Here is a 19747-nt window from a genome sequence, read left to right on the forward strand (position 1 = left end):
AGCCAGCCTTTACAGACTTCATCCTTAGGCCTGGACACCGATAAGCACCATTTCAGTGGCTGCCTGGGCACCATTCAAGTCTTGGTAACTGGTGCTGCTGGTGCTTCAGTCAGCCTGGCTGGAAGACCTTTGAGGGAGAGAAAGGACAGGCAAAGACTGTTGGGCAGGGAAACCCCTTACCCTCCTAAAGATGGGTCTGGCAGACTCCCTGTGGCTCCACTACAGAGGAACCTCCAAAGGCTTCAGTTCAGGTAGGATAAATTGGGAGAGAGGTTTGAAGTTTGAAGGTCTCCAGAGTCACCTTACTGGTGACCCACTCCTGCCCTCTCACATTTGCCTCTGTGTGCTGGTCCCAGGCATGTCCCCCAGCTTATTACTAGGACTGTTTTGGATATTACCAACATGCTAAAAAGTTTGCTTCTTTTCCACCGCCCTCCAGAGGCTGCTGAGGGTCCTCCACTTTTCCTGGTAAGAATCCTAGGTGGGCATAGAAATGATCCCAGTGGACCCAGCCATAGCTGGTTTGTGACTTTTCTGTTTAGAAATCAGCTTCTAGTAAAGGAAATTACAAAATGATTACTTTTAAGTTTCCATTACTTTGAGGTAGGCAAAAATAGCCTTCGGTAGTATTGTGTGCGTATCTGTGTGTGTGTGTGCTCCTAGTTTACAAACTGTGTTGTACTTCTCCCTGTATCCAAATGAGCAAGGCCAAGAGATAGCTCCTGTTAGTACTACACAAGGGCTCTGAGAAAAGGCTCTTCAAAATACCAGTAGAACACCTGACTGGAGAGTTAGAAGCAGGGGGCAAAGAAGACTCAAAAAAGGCAAACTGTGCAAGCAAACAACGAAAACCAACTAAGAACTCCAGGGAAAACAAAGGTACCCACGAGGAGAAATGTAAGCTTAGTCTGTTCCTAGGTTTGAGAATCAATTAATTATGGACAGCAAAGTTTTGTCCAACACTGTATGAGTTGGGGTGTGTTGCAGAGTGCTGTCTAGAATGGAGAGAGAAAAAGACTAAGCACTTGGGGGCTCAGTGTAATTAGGCATTATCCTTAGAAGGAAAGAGTAGAGATAAGGCAGGGCATGGGTCAGGAAATGTTTTTTTGGGGGGGGGGTGTTGTTGCTTGAGGTCCCATCTGCAAAGCTTCAGTTTATTTTAGTGAGTCCATTGGTCAGGTGGCTAGACTTCCAGTCCCAGCAGCTTGATTACACACCCCATCTTGAGCTCAGGAAACCCTCTTTCTCCTGTCTATCTCCCTCAGATAAACTACTGGTTCTTGCCATTTGTCCCCTGGACCATGTCCTACCTTCAAAGTTTGCCTGTGTGCAACTTCCTTAGCATTAGGGCCTTTTGATCCCCCACTCCCACTCCCCACCCCCAGACAGGAACAGAGGCCAGCAGAGTCTAGGCAGGGCCATAGTGGCCACAGGGTGACTAGTTTGTAGCAGAAATAACAGGCTGTAAATCCCCAGAGGGACAAAGGCGGCAGCAGGCTTGCAGACTTCCAAGCGCTTTGTGGGCAATCTGCCCAGGAGACTCAGAGAATTTCCTTTTGGTTGGAAGAGAAAGGAGAGGGGCTGTCCTTTGGGCAGTAAAGCACAATTAGAGTCCTCCAAAGGAACTCGGTGAGACAGTCCTACCTGCTATGAGAACTTTGTTCCAGACCGCACCAGTGCTCACAGTCAGAAGACAGGTTCAGAGCACTCAGAAGCAGAGCATGAGGCCCAATGTCATGCTGCCCCTCTGCCTAGGTCCCTGGGATCCTGGTTTGGAGAGAGGAAAGGGAAGCAGGCCTCTTCAGAGTAGCTCTTATAAGCTGTCAATCAGGAAAGGCCAAGGCAGGAGGCCTGGGTCCCCAGTGATATCTATGTAGGTACATTCTAACGGTGTATAAGTCCTTTCTAGCCTGGTACTCATCTGATTTCTCTGCAATCAGCCCTGAGGCCAACGCACAGGCAAACAGCCAAAGGCAGGATTAATGGGAAAGTGAGTGCCGGGGGTCATGCTAAGCTGAGGGTCAGTCCAGTGAATCCGCTAAACAACCATATGCATATACAAAGACATCAAGAGAAAGGGATCCAAGGATGCCTGGCCAGATCTGCATTGTGGGAAATTCCTGCAGGGTTTGAATGGACCAAGGAGGATGAGCATGTGAGACACATAGATAGGAGGTGAGCCACCAAAGACCACTGTGCAAGAGAAGTAATGAGCTGGCCTTGGGGCCTAGAGAGTTCCTAATGTAGCATCTTTGAAGTTCTTAAAAGTGTTTTTTGAAATGTCATTCTTTTTGGTTTATTGTTCTATGTTAAGTATATATACAGTACTAGGGTATATATAGGTCAATGGTAGAACACACGCTTAATTTGCATGAGGTCCTGGGTTGAATCCACACTGTCTCATCAATCAGAGCATACAGTTGAAAATAAAAATATACTTGCTTTATTTAACAATTTTCTAAAAGGCAAAAAAGTCATAAAAAGACACAAGCAGTCACACAAATATATTGCACTGGGTGAAGGTACGTTTGGTTTGCGCATGAACAAACCGCTTGTCCGGCAAGGCTCACAAATCATCGCACAAACTCTGAGAGCTTATTTACATTACAAAGAAGGCTCAGTTTCAAATAGAGAAAGTCTCAGGACACCCGTGTAAGCACACATTCTAAAGAAAACAGGACTGGATGCTTGGCATCTTGTAAACAGATTCACAAAATTATCCTAGGAAGTCAACTTCTTAGCAGTTAACAATCAAGGAATATATATTAAATAATCATAAAATAATGCTGATGGTAAACATTCAAGATAGTAGAGAGAAGGTTTTGGCAGTTTTGTGTTTAAGTAACAAGCGTAGGCTTAGACCACCATCTATCTACTCTTAGGCTCTGACTGGTCAGAGGCAGCTGTCTGTAACATTGAATTTCCTTTAAAACATGGCTACTACCTGATCATTGTGAAAGGTGGTGTTGCTTTAATAATAATAATAATAAAAATAGATTTCTTGTCTTTATGAAAAATAGGGGTGATATTCAGGCATCAGATGGCTTTCCCATGAAAACCAGCTATAGTAGGAACACCTTTCTAGTAGCCGCTTTAGACTCAGGAAAGTCTGCTTCCTCTGCTCCAGACTTTGTCCATGTTTTAAGTCTAACAGTTCCTCACTGGTGATGTCTCATTCCACCAGGGGTCACCAGGAAGCATGTCGGAACAATCTTTGGATGTCTGATGCAGCATAAGGTTTTGTAGAGCTGGGCAGAGAGGTCCCCTTCTCTCCATGGGTTCCGGTGGTCTGAGGACCAGCAGCACAGACAGATGTGACAGAGAACCAAAGCCACAGGAGCTAGGAATATATATATATATATAGTGGGAGGCTGAGCTCCCTGCAAACTGAAGAGCTCAGGGTGACAGTGTGGGTGCCCTCTCCCCATGTTCAGTGGCTGCTTTCTGCTGGAAGCTGAAATCTGAGAGTCCAACCAAAGAACAAATATATGACCGCGTCCCCAGCAGCAACAAAGCTTGGCTTGCAGAGGCCACCAAACAGACAGGGTGACATGGCTGAAGCCACAGCTCTCTCTGCACACTGGCCATGATGGTCTAAAAAGGATCCAAGAACGGCACAGAAACGTACAGTGTGGGTGCTAGTCTGATGGCATCGGTCACAGACACCACTAAGCTCCATCAGTCCAGAGTAGGCATTTCAACTCTGTTGATGAACTGAAGCCAGGTCCGACTGGAATGCTGGCCACCACAGGACCTGAAGCAAAAGCTGCCACACCATGCTCCAAACCACATAAGGGAACGCACTGAGAGGATGTCAGGAGGGGTGGTCTCTCTGCTTGGGAGATAGGATCTGATACAACCACACCATGGGAAAGTTCCAGAAAGCAGGCCCTTGGCTGAGCCTCATGTGGCTTCCCCGTTATATGTCACATCCTGGTGATCTGAAACATCCTGATGTTTCAGGACAATCCCCAGGGGTAAGAGGACACTGGTACACTGGAAAGAGGTCTCATGGAGGTCAGGGACTTCTGACCTCCAGATGACACACAGATGGTCTCAGTCTCCTCAAGTCCAATGACGAATCTCACCCCATCCCCCAAATTCCATATTTCTATTTTAATACAAAAACGTATTTCCTCCTAAACCTCCCCACAGCTCTGTTCCACCTTCAGAAAACTATGGTGTTTTGTTTTTTTTTCTAAAACAAAAGAAGCAGTGAAGGTATGGGTCCATTTCGTTAGAAACACAAGCTCTTCCACCTCTTCCGAGCACCGTCTAATGTAGACTTCTGGCCGGGGACGGGGTTACGTCTGGGCCTCCTTCCTAGGATTGGCCAGCTGTCCGCTCTCCTCCTCTTTGGCTTCTGAGGTATCACAGAGTCCCAGGGAAGGACTGTCTTCCTCATATGGCAGACAAAGGTTGCCTTTCTCCTCACTTTCACAGTAAACACACCCCTTCAGAGAGAACGAGTCACATCAGCAAGAAGTAAGCAGCTGAAATCTTTGCTGTCACGCGCACTCAGCAGGGTAGGGTGGAAGGTTAGCCATGCACCCAGAGGTTGCTGACCAGAGAAGCTAGCTCCTGGTCACCAGTCCCTTTCCAGGGACGTCCAACAAACGTGTTCCATGGCACATACAGACACAAGTGAGGAGGGTGTGCGAGTGTGAGAGATGAGTATGGGGAAGAGTGTGGGTGGCCAAATGACCACAATGTCCTTGCCAAGGCCACTCCTCCCTTAACAGGTAGAGCCTCGCTCCACTCTCCTTAAAGAGCACTCAGGGGCCGTGCTGGAGGTGGTGAGAACTGGCTTCTGTCTACTGTTAAAGTTGAGTGGTGTGGTCTGCTGATGAGCAGGAGGAGGAGAGGCATGCTGGATGGCCCTGAAGTTAGCGGCTTGGAAAGGTGGGCCTCCATCCAGCAGGCTGGGAAGGGCACGGATACGGCTAGTGCTTGGTGCCTAGCTGTAGTTGTAGGTGAGGGGAGACGATCAACAAGGGAGCTCACAATCAGCTGAGTACTGGGAACTGGGAGGCCAGAGGAATGCCTGGTGCCCAGAAGCTGGAGCTCTTAGCATCTGGAGACAGTGCCACGGCTGAGAGCCAAGGCCCAGACATGTGAGTGGCTGCCCTGGTGCCACTGAACTTCAGTGGCCCCCACTGCCTGCAAGTCAGCAGATGGCTGCAGAGGCCTGAGGAGCACATATGGTTCCGGAATTTTAAGGCCCAGCAGCCATGGCAGGAAAAGCAAGGTGGACAGAGAAATGTCTGTGCTGCTAAACAGAAATCAGAACGGTGGAAAGGGAAGTCATAAATTTCAGCACGTTGTTCAAGTCAGCCACTTAAACCCTTGGAAGGAATCACCCCTAAGGGTCCCTAGACCCCTTGCTCCTTTTTATGGCAGCATCTTCTATGTAGCCAGATTAGACTCAGACCCTGCAGTCCTCCTGTCTCGGTCTCTTTGCTGGGGTGACAGGTGTGGGCTACCATGTTCAGCCCGACTTGTAACCTTGGCGTGCTATGTGAGAAGGAAGATTTTGCAAACTTACTGTTACGTCGATGGCGGTAGGCAGACCCCCGGTGTGGACCCACGGATGAACCTCTCGAAGCTCTCGCCTCTGGCCCTCCGTGAAGTGGGGCTGGGACCTCTGCAGCAGCTTCAGCTTCTCCTGGTCCTCTTTCAAGACCGCCTGGAGATCCCTTCAAGACGAGTTAGGTACAGGTGAGTGCCACAGGCTAGGGGGACAATACACTCATTTTCTGTCACTTCTTTTTCAATAGCAACACTGAAGTAGTAGATTATCCTCCAGATAAAGTAACTGTATCTCTAAATAGTAAATATTCTTTAGTCTTTCTCTTAAAGAAAATCAAGGACACGATTTCAGTCTTTCTGAGGAGCCTGGCATCTTCAGGTGCTGTCTGGAACTCTGGGCTGGCTCTCACTGGTCAGCCTTGGAGACTTAACCATCTAGACTCTGGGACCACGCTGTCTCTTTCCTGGGCTAACACCAGCCTGGAGCACAGCTGTCTCCTACTTGAGGTCTGGGGCTCCCCAGCCATTCCTCCTGCTTCTCTGACCAGAGGTCTGCTGCCTTTAGGAAGCTCAGGGGCTCTCTTCCTTTCTCTTAGCTCCCTATCTGGCAAAGGCAGTGACCTCACCGGCTTCATAGGGGAGTCTGGCCTGCACTCAGAACCGGGACAGGCCCAGGGTTACCACAGACATGGGCTGATCATCCGACTTGACCCTTGATTTTTTTTTTTTTTAAACCTCAGACAGATACACATCCCATTTACCCCTAAGGTGGCTGAGGTAACACAGCTCAAGGGGCAGCACTGAACCCATGTATGGCACAAGTGGAGTGTGCCACTGGCAAGAGGTTGGTCTCCAGGGTTCTAACTGCTCCAGGGCAGTAGACAGGCTGCTGCAGGTCCAGTGGGGCCACAAAGGAGAAACCTCGTTCCTCTCCACTGCCTCTGCTAAGTCTAGATTAATGCTCCATGGGACATCCACCTGCATGGATGACCTTGGTGTTGGAAACTCCTACCCAGCCCTCTAGGCTTCCCAGGAAGTGCAACAGTTACCGGGAGGGCAGCTGGTATGTCATCATGATATTGTCGTCTGTGTTGGCCATCAGCAGCCAGATGGGGTCCTGCAAGACGTACTTAATGAACTGTTCACTCTCCTCCGTGTCTGTGATCATTTTTGCTTTGTGATTATTCTCTGAAGAGTCAATGCTTCCAAAGTATTTGCTGGTGTGACTTGTATCACTGCTGCCTTCAAATACAGGAAATGCCAATCGTTATAACCTTGACATTAGAAAGCAACTCTTGCACAATGTGCTTATGTGCAGCCACAACGGCTGCGGAGAGTGGGCTTACTTAGGTAGAAGCAGCCTGTGCTGGCCCCCTTCCCCTTTGTTCTCCAGTTTTAATGATCTCGGCGATTCGAACGTAGGATACCTGCTAGCACAGTGGCAGTGACTCTTGCCTGGTGTGAACCTGAGCTCAGGCAGGGCCTAGTCTTGGAGCCCTGACTTTGTCCCAGGTTCTCACTGTCTGTGGAGAAGAGTCCTGAGAGGGAGTTGCTGGCTCAACTTGTGCTCAGCTATTGCCCCTGGGCAGAGAGGCCCAGGAGCAGGTTAAGGAGAGCTCACCTTAGGGCAGAATGGGCATCAGGATTTTGAGGGTGGCCTTGTCCCTGGAGGCTCAAGGACACATGTGGATGATCCCTCGCAGTAGTGGTTTGATAGTTATTTCTGCATATGTGTGCCCACTGCCCAGGGAATCTACAGACTGACCCAGCAATGTAACCTCTTCAGTGACACAGGAATTGGGAGCTAACAGCTAGGACCCCGAATTCTGACGACTGGGCAAGAGGAGCTGCCACGAGAATCTCCTAGACTGGCTAGCATACACCTGTGCCCTCAGCACAAACATACCTGCCCCACTCCGGGATGTGTCACAGCCCAGGGAGCTGGAGCCCAGTGAGTCTGAGGTGGCAGATGCCCCGCTTCTCGACAGTGCTGAGCCGGTGGCTGAGCAGAGGTCCTCGCCCAGGAGGAGGTTGAGCAGGTCACTGGAGGTGGAGATGGCATCACTGTTCTGGGTGTCTGAGGGCTCACTGCACTTTAGGGACAGGAGACACACTGCTGACCATAGGCTTTATAGTGACAGCGCACGCAGCACACAACATGCAACAAGGTGGGACAGAACCAAGGGAGTGCAACGGGTGCTTTCGGGCAAAGATCAGTTACAGGGCACATGCCTTTCCTTTATCTGTCAGGCAAGCAGATTTTGTAGTTATGGGGAGAGGGCAGCTGGTACTTTAAGAATACCACCCAATGACATGTGACTTTGGGACAGTCACAACAGATAGCTTGGACTCCAGTGGAAAAAGAACCATGATGCTCTTCAGCTTCCCAGGCAGCATGGCCATGACATGCTACCCATGGCCACCCATGACTGAGGCTCTGAGCCCCAGTAGGGCTGCTTGGCTTAGGAAACACCTGAGATCCTAGTGTCTTAGAAGGCAGAGAGGCTCTGGGAGAACCACTGCCCACTTATACATCCCCATGTTCTAAACAGCAGTGCCGACACCTTGTGATGGCAGTGGTCATTCCCGGAAGCTCAGGCCACACTGTGCCTGGGGCTGACCTGGGCTGCAGCTACTGCACAGATAGATTTTTGGAAACCATTACTGGAAAAAAGCCCTTGGCACCGTCCTTAAGGCTCTCGGGGACAAATACTCAGGCACACTGGCTCCTGAGCCAAAAGCAGAGATCCTCTCTCATCCTTGTGAGCTCCCGGAGCCTGGACTCCAGTGGGCAGGATCCTGGACACTGCAGGCTGGAGCCTACCCCTTTCCCCGTGCTGGGTTTCATTCATCTTTGTAGACCGGCCAGACAAGGACATGCTTTTAATCCCTGCACTCAGAGCTGAGGCAGACAGATCTCTGTGACTTTGGGGCCAACCTAGTCTACATAGCAAGTTCCAGGACAGCCAGGGATAGAGTCAGACTCTGTCTCAAATGAAAAACAAGCCACAAAATCTTTTAAGACACATTAGAAGCGTGAGGCCCATCTGGGCAGTGGTGGCGCTTGCCTTTAATACTTTGGGAGGCAAACACTGGCAGATCTCTGTGAGTTCAAGGCCAGCCTGGTCTACAGAGTGAGTTCCAAGATAGCCATGGTTACACAGAGAAACCCTGTCTTGAAAAATTAAAAAGAAAAAAGAAACACCAGGCCCATAAATGCCACCCAAAGGCACACACTATTCCTGGTCCTTCCATTTGCACTGTCTGTCACCCTCATTTGCTCCTCACAGAGCTCCAAAGACTGTTCCATGGAATGACCTCATAACCATGAAGTGCACACTCCAGAAAAGACATCCTGTAGGATGGACTCAGGCTGGAGGCTGCCAGGAAGCCCTCAATGCAGCAGTCCCTCTGACATACAGGTGTGTGCTGACCGCCATGTGTAGGGCCTACTGCCCTGACAGGAAAGGGGCAGAGCAGAGAATCCTTACTGTTGGAGGTGCCTTTGGCTGCCGGTCCCGAGATGCGCCAGATGTGCAGTCCAGACCAGAAGCTGCTGTCCCCGTGGTCCCCAAGGTCCCTGCAGCTCCAGTACTACTTTCAGGTGCTTCCTCTAGCTGAAGCAGGTTAAGCTGTAGGGGACTGCTGCCTCGGGACTGGAAGAGTGGCGGGGAGGCTCTGCCCAAGGCCACTGTGCCAGCCGGGGGGGTGACTGGGCAAGCACATGGCTGCCTGAGCATCGAGGTCCGACTAGGGAACTCAGCCTGGGAGGCAGGAGTTATTTCAGAGGCAAGTGTGGGATGGGCCGGAAAGTGAGGCTGGCTGGGGAAGAAGGCCTGAGGCAGGTTTGGGGTTGCTGGTGGAAACGGGTAGCTGGGTAGCATGAAGGCCATGACCGGAGCCAAGGGGGCAGCGAACGGCAGGGGCTGCACTGCGAATTCAGGCTGGGTGCCCATAGGCACAACAGGCATGGTGAAGCCGGTGTGGGCGGCTGCAGGTGGTGCCACCACCGTCCCTGGTGTGGATACTATTCCAGGTGCCGGGAACACAGGTAGTGGGTAAGCTGGCACTGGAGCAGGGAATGGTGCAGAGGGACAGCTAGACTGGGATGTGTCAGAGGGCGACCAGGCTGTGGCATTCAGGCCCACGAGGGGAGGTCGGTGGGACACGGGTCCCCCAGACCCTGTGCTCTCAGAAGAGTCTCGAGTCTTGACACGCTTGGACTTCAGTTTCCTGTTCTTTCCAGTTTTTTTCCAAGATGATTCTATTCCAGAAGCATTTCTTAGTCCTGGGGCAGCCGAAATGTGGAGAAAGAACTAGAGTTAAGATTGCAAAGTGGCTACAAGCCCTACCGTGTCAACTCCCAGGGGCTGTAGAATGGTGGCTCAATTCCACAGCCCTGGATACAACGCTCAGGTTTCCTCAATCCACGGCCAGTGAGAGGAACTGAAGCAAAGGAGTAGGCTTTTCATAAAACCAAATTTTATCAACCTGAAAGTGCATCTTTAATTACAAGGCCATGTCCTACCTGTCTTCTTGAAGTTCCACATCCTCTCTCTTATAAGTTCTATGTCCATGGAGAGATAAGTTGAAATGGGCCAGGAAATTTCCTCCCAGCCTCGCTCTCACAATGCTAAAAGGTGCTCTGAGGGCTGTTGAGGGGGGAAAGACGCTAACAGTCTAATCTAGCTGTGAACTCTGTGAACTCCAATAATGACCAGTGTGACAAGATAGCCCAGAGAAAGAGTGGCATCATTGTTGGAGGGGAGGCCAACCAGCGCCCCTTTCTGGTGAGATTTAAGGCCCCTTGCCCAGGAGGAAAGGCGTGTCTGATCCTGTAAATCTGGCCAAGAATCTGTTATGGGGGAGATCATAGGTCCCAGGAGTAATCTACCACCATTATTTTGCTAAGCACACACAGTGGCAAACTGACATCTAAATTCCTATCTCTGTACCCGCAGATGAGTGCAGTTTGTTACAAGTTGTCCAGTACATGGTTGTTAGCACAGAAACTCACAGCTAAGCGTCAGTGGAGCGCTCAGCCACAATGGGGCGTCCACATCAAACCTTACCCCAAGGCTCAGAACATCAAAGAGAGGTTAGCAGACTTTAAGAGCCAGAAGTTGGGCAGGACCAAACGAAAATAGATCTTCTGGAGCTGACAGGACCACTATGCTCATGAACTTAAAGCAGCTGGGATTGCCTGTACAAGATCAAGCCAGTCAACAATTTATCATGGAGGCAGAAGGGGCTCATGGAACCCAAACCCTAACTGAGGAGCTCTGGACAGTTGATTGTTTTGGAGGGAGGCAGAGCATGTTTTCTTTAAAGGCGTGGCCCACAGGTGGCCAACTACTCTCACACAGATGGTCGCAAAGCTACAAGTACATGAGTAACAGAAATTAGACTGAGAGGAGGGTGTGGGGTGTGGGGTGTGGATCTGGGAGCAGGTAGCGGGGATGAGTGGGTGGTGCGTGTATGAATATAAACAGTATGTTTTATGGAATTCTCAAAAATCTATTAATTGAAAAGAAATAAAACAAAAAAAACCCCAAAATCTTGCCTTTTTATGCTATTACCTGATATTTAGAAAAAATACATATTGGTGTGCACACCCTAAATGGCAGAATGGCTGGTCCACTTAACCTACCACTACTGTTTCCTAAAGGGATGATATATGTTCCAGTGCCACAGGGGAGCTTGGTGTGGCTGCCTGGATCTAGAGCACCCATGAGTCCATGTTGAGGGTTCAGTTGCTGCCCCTGGGGGATGGAGGTGGAGCTTTTAGAAGGCTGAGCCAAGCTGCTGAGGACATGCCCTAAGATACTGGACTCACTTCTTGGCCTTGGAGGCGAGCAGCTCTTCAGTCAGTCTCCTGCCATGGTATGCTGCTTTACCCCACAGAGCCGAGCAACTGTGGCCAGAAACCCCCGGAATTGGGAGCCCAAATAAACATGTTCCCCCTATAAGTTGTCACAGTGCTGGGAAGCTGGCCAACAGTCACACTAGCCCAGGAACACATTCCATTGTGTATTCCCACTGCCTCCCTGTGGCGCAGCCCAGGAGCCTGTTTTCTTTCCATTTCATCAGAATAACAGGCATAAGGCACAGTATGCAGGAGGCATCTGTGGGCTTGTGCCAGGGCGGGCCTCACACCTTTCTTACATGGTGAGACAAACAGCCCAGCCAAGCCATTGCTCTGCTCTAGATTCTGTCTCTATTTGCTGCTTTTCCTCCTGGAAATGTTTCCCTCAGAGAGAAGAACAGTGCTCAGTATGGGCTGTTGTCAGGACTTTCTGGAAGGTTGTGTGATCCATGTCATGTGCACACTGCAGGGTCCCGGAGTGTGGGAAATGGAGCCACGTACACTTGTCTGCTCGGGATGGGACGGGCGTCCTTTCATTCCCACTGAGGCTCCTGTATGTGGCAAGACTTTGTGGGGAGGGGGCTGGAAAGAGGTGAGAAGGAAGCCTCAGAAAAGCAACCCTGCCTGCGTGTTGCTCAGAAGCAGAACAGCATGCTTGTTGAAGACAGTTCAATCCCTACCTTCGAAAGTAAGAAAGACAGAAGAAAAGATATGGTCTTTAAAAGAGGTCATAGTCTCCTCAGTTCCTTTCAGTGTGTTTGTGGAGCTGGTCTAGTGGTGGGTCTCCTGGGCTGACTAGCTGTGATCCTGGACCAGTGCTCCAGAGCAAGAGGAGAGCTGGTATCTCGGGGGCCAGTGTGGCCCCTGGCCTCTGAGATACAAAAAGGAGGTTTGGCTTAGGAGCCAGGTGAGTGGTGTGGCTGAGCCAGATCCCATCATGAGTGCGTGGACAGATGACCAGACTCAAGGAGCAGGTTGCTGTAACAGAAAGCCCTCAGACCACCCAGGGACTATGGGTCTGAAGAACAGTTTCATGCTAATGGCTGTGGCTGTGGTTTGGATGCACAGGGCAGCCCCAGGCCAGGACGGTGGGTCCCCAGGAAGAGGGAAACCATCCCTCCATTCTCGAGAGCTGCCTGCTAAGGGTTTCATGGTGCAATGCTTATTCTTTGCAGGTTGAACTTACCCCGGGGTCTTAACTGGGTGGGGGGTAGCCCCAGCAACCTGTCGAAGCTAGCCTAGCGCTCTGCAACTATTTATGGTACAGTTCCCTTTGGGACATGAAGCTGTGTTCTCGAAAGAGTTCCCATGCTTCATGGCTACTCCACATGTACACCTCAGACCTGGCACAGTTCAGTGTGTTAGTGCCATATGCAGGCCTCTCAAGCACAGTATGCTGAGCCAGGCCCGATGGCCCACACCTGCAATCCTAGCATTAGGGAGGCTGAGGCGAGAGGATTGTTGTGAGTGCCAGGCCAGCATCACCGGATCTTAGGAAAAAGAACAAAGTGCTTAACAATGCTCAGCTCACCTCGATCACTTGCTGGGGCTCGGGACCGCTCCTGGAGATAGTTCTGGCAGTGAGCCTGCAGGGCACCGAGCCTGCTCACTTCCCTGAACCTCTGCAGGAAGCCCTGTTCCTCTCTCTGGGTATGTGCAGCCAGAACTTCCTTGGTGAGGCCTAGCTTCTGCAGAGACCCCTTTTCTTGGCTGAGGCCACCAGCTGCATCATCCTGGGACTCAGGCCCACTGGCCACATCTTCTACTGTCTCTGCAACAAGAAGCAGGCTCTGGTTAGTATGTACTTGTTAGTGCAACCCACTGTACAGACAACTCACGCCCAGTTGACCCGTGATGCCCACAGCTGGCAGCAACATTCCCTGGGCCTACTTTAGTTTTCCAAGAGTCCCAGGAGGCAAACAGAGCCCTGAACATCCACTGGGTCAGGTATCAGGACTATGAATAACAGGAAACTGGGAGCTGTGGGCTTCTACTCTGGGCCTGAAGACATTCCAAAGCTGCCTTCAGCTTTGATACACAAGGGACAGAGCCAAAGTGCTACTACATCTTCCAGAGTTCAGAACCACACATGGTAGCCATTGTGATTATGTAGTCTACAAAGCAGAGAGGTCAGAGCACGGTGGCCAAGCCCTTGGGGTACATTGCTTCCCATCGTTCCCTTCTTTGTGGTAACAAGCTTATAATTTACTGTGTGTACATGTGTGTGTACATATGCATGTAAGCATGTGTGCACTCAAGTATATGTGCATGTATGTATACACATGCAGGTGAGGAGGCCAGAGGTCCAACTTGGATGTCCTCTCCCTTGTTTTCCACCTTACTTTTTGAGGTATGAGCTCTCATGGAACCCAGAACTCAGCAGCTTAGTTATATTGCCTGGCAGTGAGCCCCAGAAGTCCCCATCTTTGCCTTCCTAGTGCTAAAATGACATAGGAGGCCACTGCTCCTGGGTTTTTGTGGGTACTAGGGACGGACACTGGCCTCATGCTGGCTCAGCAGGAACATTACCTACTGATTCATCTCTCTGGCTTCAAAGCCTCATTTTAAGAGAACTCAGCCCCAATCAGTCATCTTACAAGGTGTTCTGGTTCTTCCCCCTATGTAGAAACTGGGCCTGCACTATACGGAACAGACACTAAGGCAGACAACTCCCACCAGGTGGCGCCAGAGAACAGCAGAGACTTGGACTTGGGCCCTAGCTGGCCACATCCCACCTCTGAATTTTAAGTACCCAAATAACCTTTCCTGGGACTTTTTTGGTAAGTTTGAATAAACGTAATAGTTCATAGTAAATGGAAGTTCGCATTTTCACTTTCAGTAAAATGTATGTGTACAAGCATATGGTGTGTGCATACACGCTTGTGTGTGTGTGTGTGTGTGTGTGTGTGTGTGTGTGTGTGTGTGTGTGTGTGAGAGTCTGTGCATGGAGCCGGAAGAGGATGCCAGGTGTCCTGTTCTGTTACTTTGCACCTTATTCCTTTGAGAGACAAGACTGCTCATTGACCCTGGGGCTAGGGTTGTGGGCAGCAAGCTCCAGAGACCCTCTTGTCTTCACCCTCAAAAGTTCTGGTCTTATAGGCATGCTTTGGTCTTGACCATGGCCTACTTTCTGTTCGAGTGCTGGGGATGTGAACTTTTGTTCTTATGCTTACACGGAAGGTGCTCTTACTCACCAAGCCATCTCCCAGCCTCCAGAGTTTCTTCATGAAACTCAGACTGCTGTTGATATTTCCCAGGGGTCTCTGGTGTACGTACCTAGTTCAGGCTGTGGCTTTTTGTCGCCCACGTGCACGATGGTGCTGCTGTAGCTGCACTGGCTGGTGAGGGACACCACACTCTCGGCCTTGCCCGGCAACGCCAAGGAGCTCAAGTGAGCACTGACCTCCGTGTGGCTGGTCACCTTGGAGGACCGCGCTGCCTCTTGATGAGAGAAAAACAGAAGCAAACACATATGCAGGATGAATACCACTGTCCAGTTAAGGAGCTGCAGATGCAAGGGACCTATGGGGCCGTGGCTGGCTGTACCCCTGCCCCATGGATGCTTGGTCCTGTCCTCAAGAAAAAGGGGAAGAGGAAATGACCAGAGCAACTTGAACGCCACTCTCAGAGCCCACGACATCTGCAGTGTGTGTGTGTGTGTGTGTGTGTGTGTGTGTGTGTGTGTGTGATCTAAACCGGTGGTTCTCTACCTGTGGGTCACAACCCCTTTGGGGGTTCGTCGAATGAGCTTTTCACAGGGGTCACTGGGAAACACAGATGATTCACAACAGTAGCAAAATAACAGTTGTGAAGTAGCAACAAAAATAACTTTATGGTTGGGGCCACCACAGCCTGAGGTACTGTATTAAAGGGTCACAGCATTGGAAGGTTGAGAACCACTGTTCTAGATGGCTGTGGGTCTAGCCAGAGTCCTCTGGTGTGTAGCAAGAATTTCTCCAATAGGGGTTGGGGATTTAGCTCAGCGGTAGAGCGCTTGCCTAGCGAGCGCAAGGCCCTGGGTTCGGTCCCCAGCCCCGAAAAAAAAAAGAAAAAAAAAAGAATTTCTCCAATAGGCAGGAGGCAGGGGTAATCTGGGCTGTCCACTCTGTTCCTTGCATGACCAATTTACTCTCTTGTGCTTCATTTAATAAACAGGACACTCTTATCTCTTCTTTAAAATTTTACCATTATTGCGTGTATGGACTCTTGTGCCACAGTGCACGGGGAGGCCAGAGGAAACTTCCGTGGATCCTGGTTGGATCTGGGGACTAAATCCAGGCTGTTCGGCTGGCTAGCACAGCAACAACCCTTACACACAGAGCCATCTTGCCAGCCCCGTTTCTTTTTCTTTTTGTAATTTTTTGAGAGAAAGTCTCATTTTGTAGCCCAGGCTGGCCTCCAACTCTGCATGGTCCTCTGCCAGCCATGTGCTGAGATTGCTGGGATGAACCACTAAATTCAATGGGATTCCTTTGCGACCCTGGTCAGAATTCCAAGGGTTGAATCGGCCTGAGCTTTAGAATGGCCACAGGGCACACTAGGGCTCACAGGCAAAGGCTCCTCTGTATAGACTAGGAGGTGTTTGCTGCGGAACCACTGAGGCTGGTACAGCCAGAGGAGGGAGGGGAGCCCATGGCTGTCCCCTGGCTACCAGCAGGCTTCTCAGGTCCCCGTTCTCAAAGCTTAGTGCTCTGAGACTAGACATCACCTTGGCCTGCAAGAAGGGTATTTATTGACTTTCTGTTACTTTGGCCATTTAAAAACACTGCTGGTGTATCTACAAAACTATGAAAAATTAATTCAGGGGGAAGAAGGGACACCCGAGGGTTTATGATGGCTTCTGACCCCACCCAGGAGACTTGACGGGGCCACAGGTTAGAAAGCTCCTAATGGAAAATATACCTCCAGAGTGCAGCCCAGGGCTGACCGTGGCCTTCCGGGATGGGATGTTGGCTGGGAACTCGCACTTTCTTTTCAGGGTGGCTGCCTCGTTGCAGCTCTCCAGGTACCTGCATAAAGGTCGGAAGGCATCATGTGGGTGAGAAGGTGGGGGAGACGAGGATACCAATGACAGGAGAGATCAGATGTGTCCTGTGTACCTGATGACACTGTCCAGGCAGCTGATCTGCTGGTAGGAGCAAGGAGGCTGGCTCTTATAGGTTAGTTCCTCTGGAAAGCTAGCCTTGGGTAGGCTGGCCCCCGAGCTGTCCCTTTCCATGGTGGTGACAGACCTCACCTGAGCTGGAGGACTACTTTGCATTTCTGAAAAACACACACACACATACGAATTTTTTCATTTAATACCTTTTATCTGTCAAAGGAAACGTTTACATATTTATAAAGCATTTTTCTCTGCTCAAAGACAGGAGTAAGGATTCGTAATGTACAGATAAGAGACTCTAGTGACAGTCTGCATTTGGAACCCCTGTGGGTCAGACAGCTGGAGTGGGAGCTTAGAGTAACCTATTGCCCACTTGAGGCCTGCTTCTCTCTGGGCTTAACTGCTCATGTCAGGGCCATTCTCAGGACTCAGAGCTCAGGGTGGAAAAGGATGGGTCTTAAAATACTGAACTTGTGGCCAGTTAGATCCCACATGACTTATCCTCCTGGGCAGGGCAGGCTAGACTGAACACAGGCTAGGACCTTGCATGTGTGGCTCAAGAACTTTCCCGTGAACTACCCCTGTAGCCCCTCCATCACTAGATATTTATTTATTTATTAGAAACAAAGTCTCACTATGTAGCCCTGGCTGACCTGGAACTTGTTAGGTAGACCAGGCTGGCCTTGAACTCACAGAGATCTGCTGACTTCTGCCTCCCCAAGTGCTGGGACCATCATACCTGGCTTTCCTTTTCTTTCTTCTTTTATTGATTGACTGATTGATTGGGATATGGTCTCACTAAGTTACCCAGGAGGCAGGCTGACTTTAAACTATGGAACCCAAGCTTGCCTTGACTTTCTGCCTTAGTATCTAAGGGACAATTTTGATGACAATGATCACACAGCAATGGGTGCCCAAGGACTAGGCTGTGGATGCCACTTGTGGCTTGTGCTCACCATGGGAACCACATGCTTGCCCTCCTGAGAGATCTTAAGCAACAAGCGATACTTTATTCGCTGGTGCATGCCCAACAGCCAGCACCTTACTGTCTACTGTAGGTGGGTCTGTTTTTGAGAACTCTGCCAAGGCAAGTGTGTGTGTGTGTGTGTGTGTGTGTGTGTGTGTGTGTGTGTGTATGTGCCTGTAGATGCTAGTTTGTACATGCATGAAGTGTGAGCACATGGTTACACTGCTACTTTGCAGAGTGAGATGATGTCACACACTCCTAGACCCATGGCCACAGCTCCCATTACACTCAGTAGGCAGCTCCTAGGGAAAGGAGCCACATACTGCAGCCCTAGTGGTCCACAGTGTAACAAGGGCCTGCTGGACAGTAGGACCTGCACTTGGCTAGACAGAGGCAGCCCTTATTTCTTTGCAGAGCAAGGATGAAGTTAAGCACACTCAGGAGGGGACCTTCCCAGACCTCAAACAGAGCAATAAGCCGGAAAAGCCCGGTCCCTGCCTCTGCCGTCCTGAGACACACACAAAAGAGCATGGGGTGTCTTTTGTTTTCTTTTTGTTGTTGTTGTTTTGTTTTGAGATATGGTTTCTCTGTGCAGCTCTGGCTGTCCTGGAACTCATTCTGTAGACAAGGCTGGCCTCAAACTCAGAGATCCATCCACTTGCCTCTGCCTCCCAAGTTGCTGAGATCAAAGATATAGCCACCACCACCAGGAGTTTTCTTTCTTTCTTAACTTCTTTCTTTCTTTCTTTCTTTCTTTCTTTCTTTCTTTCTTTCTTTCTTTCTTTCTACCTTTCTTTCTTTCTACCTTTCTTCCTTCCTTCCTTCCTTCCTTCCTTCCTTCCTTCCTCTCATTTTATGTGCATTGGTATTTTGCTTCTGTGTATGTCTTGTGTGAGGGTTTCAGATCCCTTGGAACTGGTTTGACAGACAGTTATGAGCTGCCATGTGGGTACTGAACCCAAAATTGAAGAGTAGCCAGTGCTCCCGACTACTGAGCCATCACTCCAGCCATGGCTTGCTTTCTTTTTAAAAAGAAGAATAAATGTAGATTTCTTAAGGAAAAATGAGAGTTTCCAAGAGCAAGGGCTCCAAGAGGAGCCAGAGGAATCTTTTTACCTGCAACAGAGGCTTCCTTTTGTCCTCCAGACTCAGGAGAAAAGTGACTTTTGCTTTGACTCTTGCCACTGGTTTTAAAAATTCCCTTGAAGAAAAACAATAAGGAACACGTTATTCATTCTAGGAGACCTTCTGACCGTCCCCCACAGTGAGGGCAGAGAAGCTAACGCAGGGGGTGGAGCGGCACAGAGAGTAACTTAGGGCAGCGTCCAGGGCCCGCACACACAGGGAACGTACTCACTACATTCCAACCCAGATTCGGAAATCCTGAAGGAGCCAGGTGGAGCTGGCGACAACTCCCATGATCCCCATGGGAAACACAGAATAAAGGAATTGCTGAGGCTTCCACACCACCCTCCAATTAAGGTTTTGTTTCCGAGGCTTTGCCCACCTAAGTCATTTTCCTTTATGTATTTAACTACAGGCAGCTGTGGCAACTGGAAATACGAAGCAAATCTCAGGGGAACTGGGCCGGACGAGAAGGCGACTGAGCCACGGGCTCCGGCCACTGCCTGGCTATCACTGCTCGTGCTTTCTAACTCAGGAGTGGCACTGCTGAACTTGCTTTCTCAGGGACAGGAACAGAGAGGGACGTACGGATCTCCTCCAGTGAGACTCCTCTTGACCATTGCTGTCGCTGGATGATGTCTGGCTCATGAGGTGTTCGTGGGATCCGTTACTGCCCAGGCTCCCATAGCCACTGGAGCCGCTGTGGGGGACAGGCTGGGGGAAAAGCAAACAGATCACGGTAGACAGGGGTAGAAGAGGTCACCACAAGTCAAGCTCAAACAGTGGTCTCAGCCAGCCCACAGTTACTCAGAGAAGACAAGTGCAGGGGAGCTTGAACCCCAAGGTGTCTGGCCTTCATTCTTGGTGTCCTAATAATCTCTGGTGTGTAGTCACCAAGAAGATTCCATTAAAAGGCACATGTTTAGGTGATGCAGGCAGGCCCATGCCTGGAATCCCAGCACTTGGGAGGCAGAGAGGTGGGTGGACCTCTGTGAGTTTGAGGCCAATCAGGTATAGAGAGGGAGTTCAAGGCCAGCCAAGAGCACACGGAAAGACCCATCTCAACATCCCCTTACCCCCCAAAAGAAAACAAAGGGCGAAGATAAAAAGGAACATGTTTGTGAGGGTTTGAATATGCTTGGCCTATGGGAGTGGCACC

General features: G+C 50.2%; 1 protein-coding gene across 4 annotated transcripts in view; it reads right to left on the minus strand.

Annotated features, from left to right (window-relative positions):
- Positions 1 to 2420: 2420 nt before the first annotated feature.
- Positions 2421 to 19747, minus strand: part of Per2 (period circadian regulator 2) — a 42219-nt gene continuing 24892 nt past the window's right edge. For 3 of the 4 annotated variants that reach the window (XM_087567495.1, XM_087567494.1, XM_087567496.1), the window contains 11 exons: positions 19177 to 19302; positions 18580 to 18664; positions 16495 to 16657; positions 16298 to 16404; positions 14672 to 14836; positions 12927 to 13166; positions 9021 to 9817; positions 7436 to 7622; positions 6579 to 6771; positions 5546 to 5696; positions 2421 to 4454 (listed from right to left, as the gene is read on the minus strand). In XM_087567495.1, coding sequence (XP_087423621.1) covers positions 4305 to 4454; positions 5546 to 5696; positions 6579 to 6771; positions 7436 to 7622; positions 9021 to 9817; positions 12927 to 13166; positions 14672 to 14836; positions 16298 to 16404; positions 16495 to 16657; positions 18580 to 18664; positions 19177 to 19302 — 2364 coding nt within the window. In that variant the 3' untranslated portion in view covers positions 2421 to 4304. The remainder of the gene's footprint in view (positions 4455 to 5545; positions 5697 to 6578; positions 6772 to 7435; positions 7623 to 9020; positions 9818 to 12926; positions 13167 to 14671; positions 14837 to 16297; positions 16405 to 16494; positions 16658 to 18579; positions 18665 to 19176; positions 19303 to 19747) is intronic. The other variant, NM_031678.2, reaches the window with a different exon arrangement.

Source organism: Rattus norvegicus, chromosome 9 (genome assembly GCF_021556685.1).
Source record: "Rattus norvegicus strain SHRSP/BbbUtx chromosome 9, alternate assembly SHRSP_T2T, whole genome shotgun sequence".
Taxonomy (NCBI): Eukaryota; Metazoa; Chordata; class Mammalia; order Rodentia; family Muridae; genus Rattus; species Rattus norvegicus.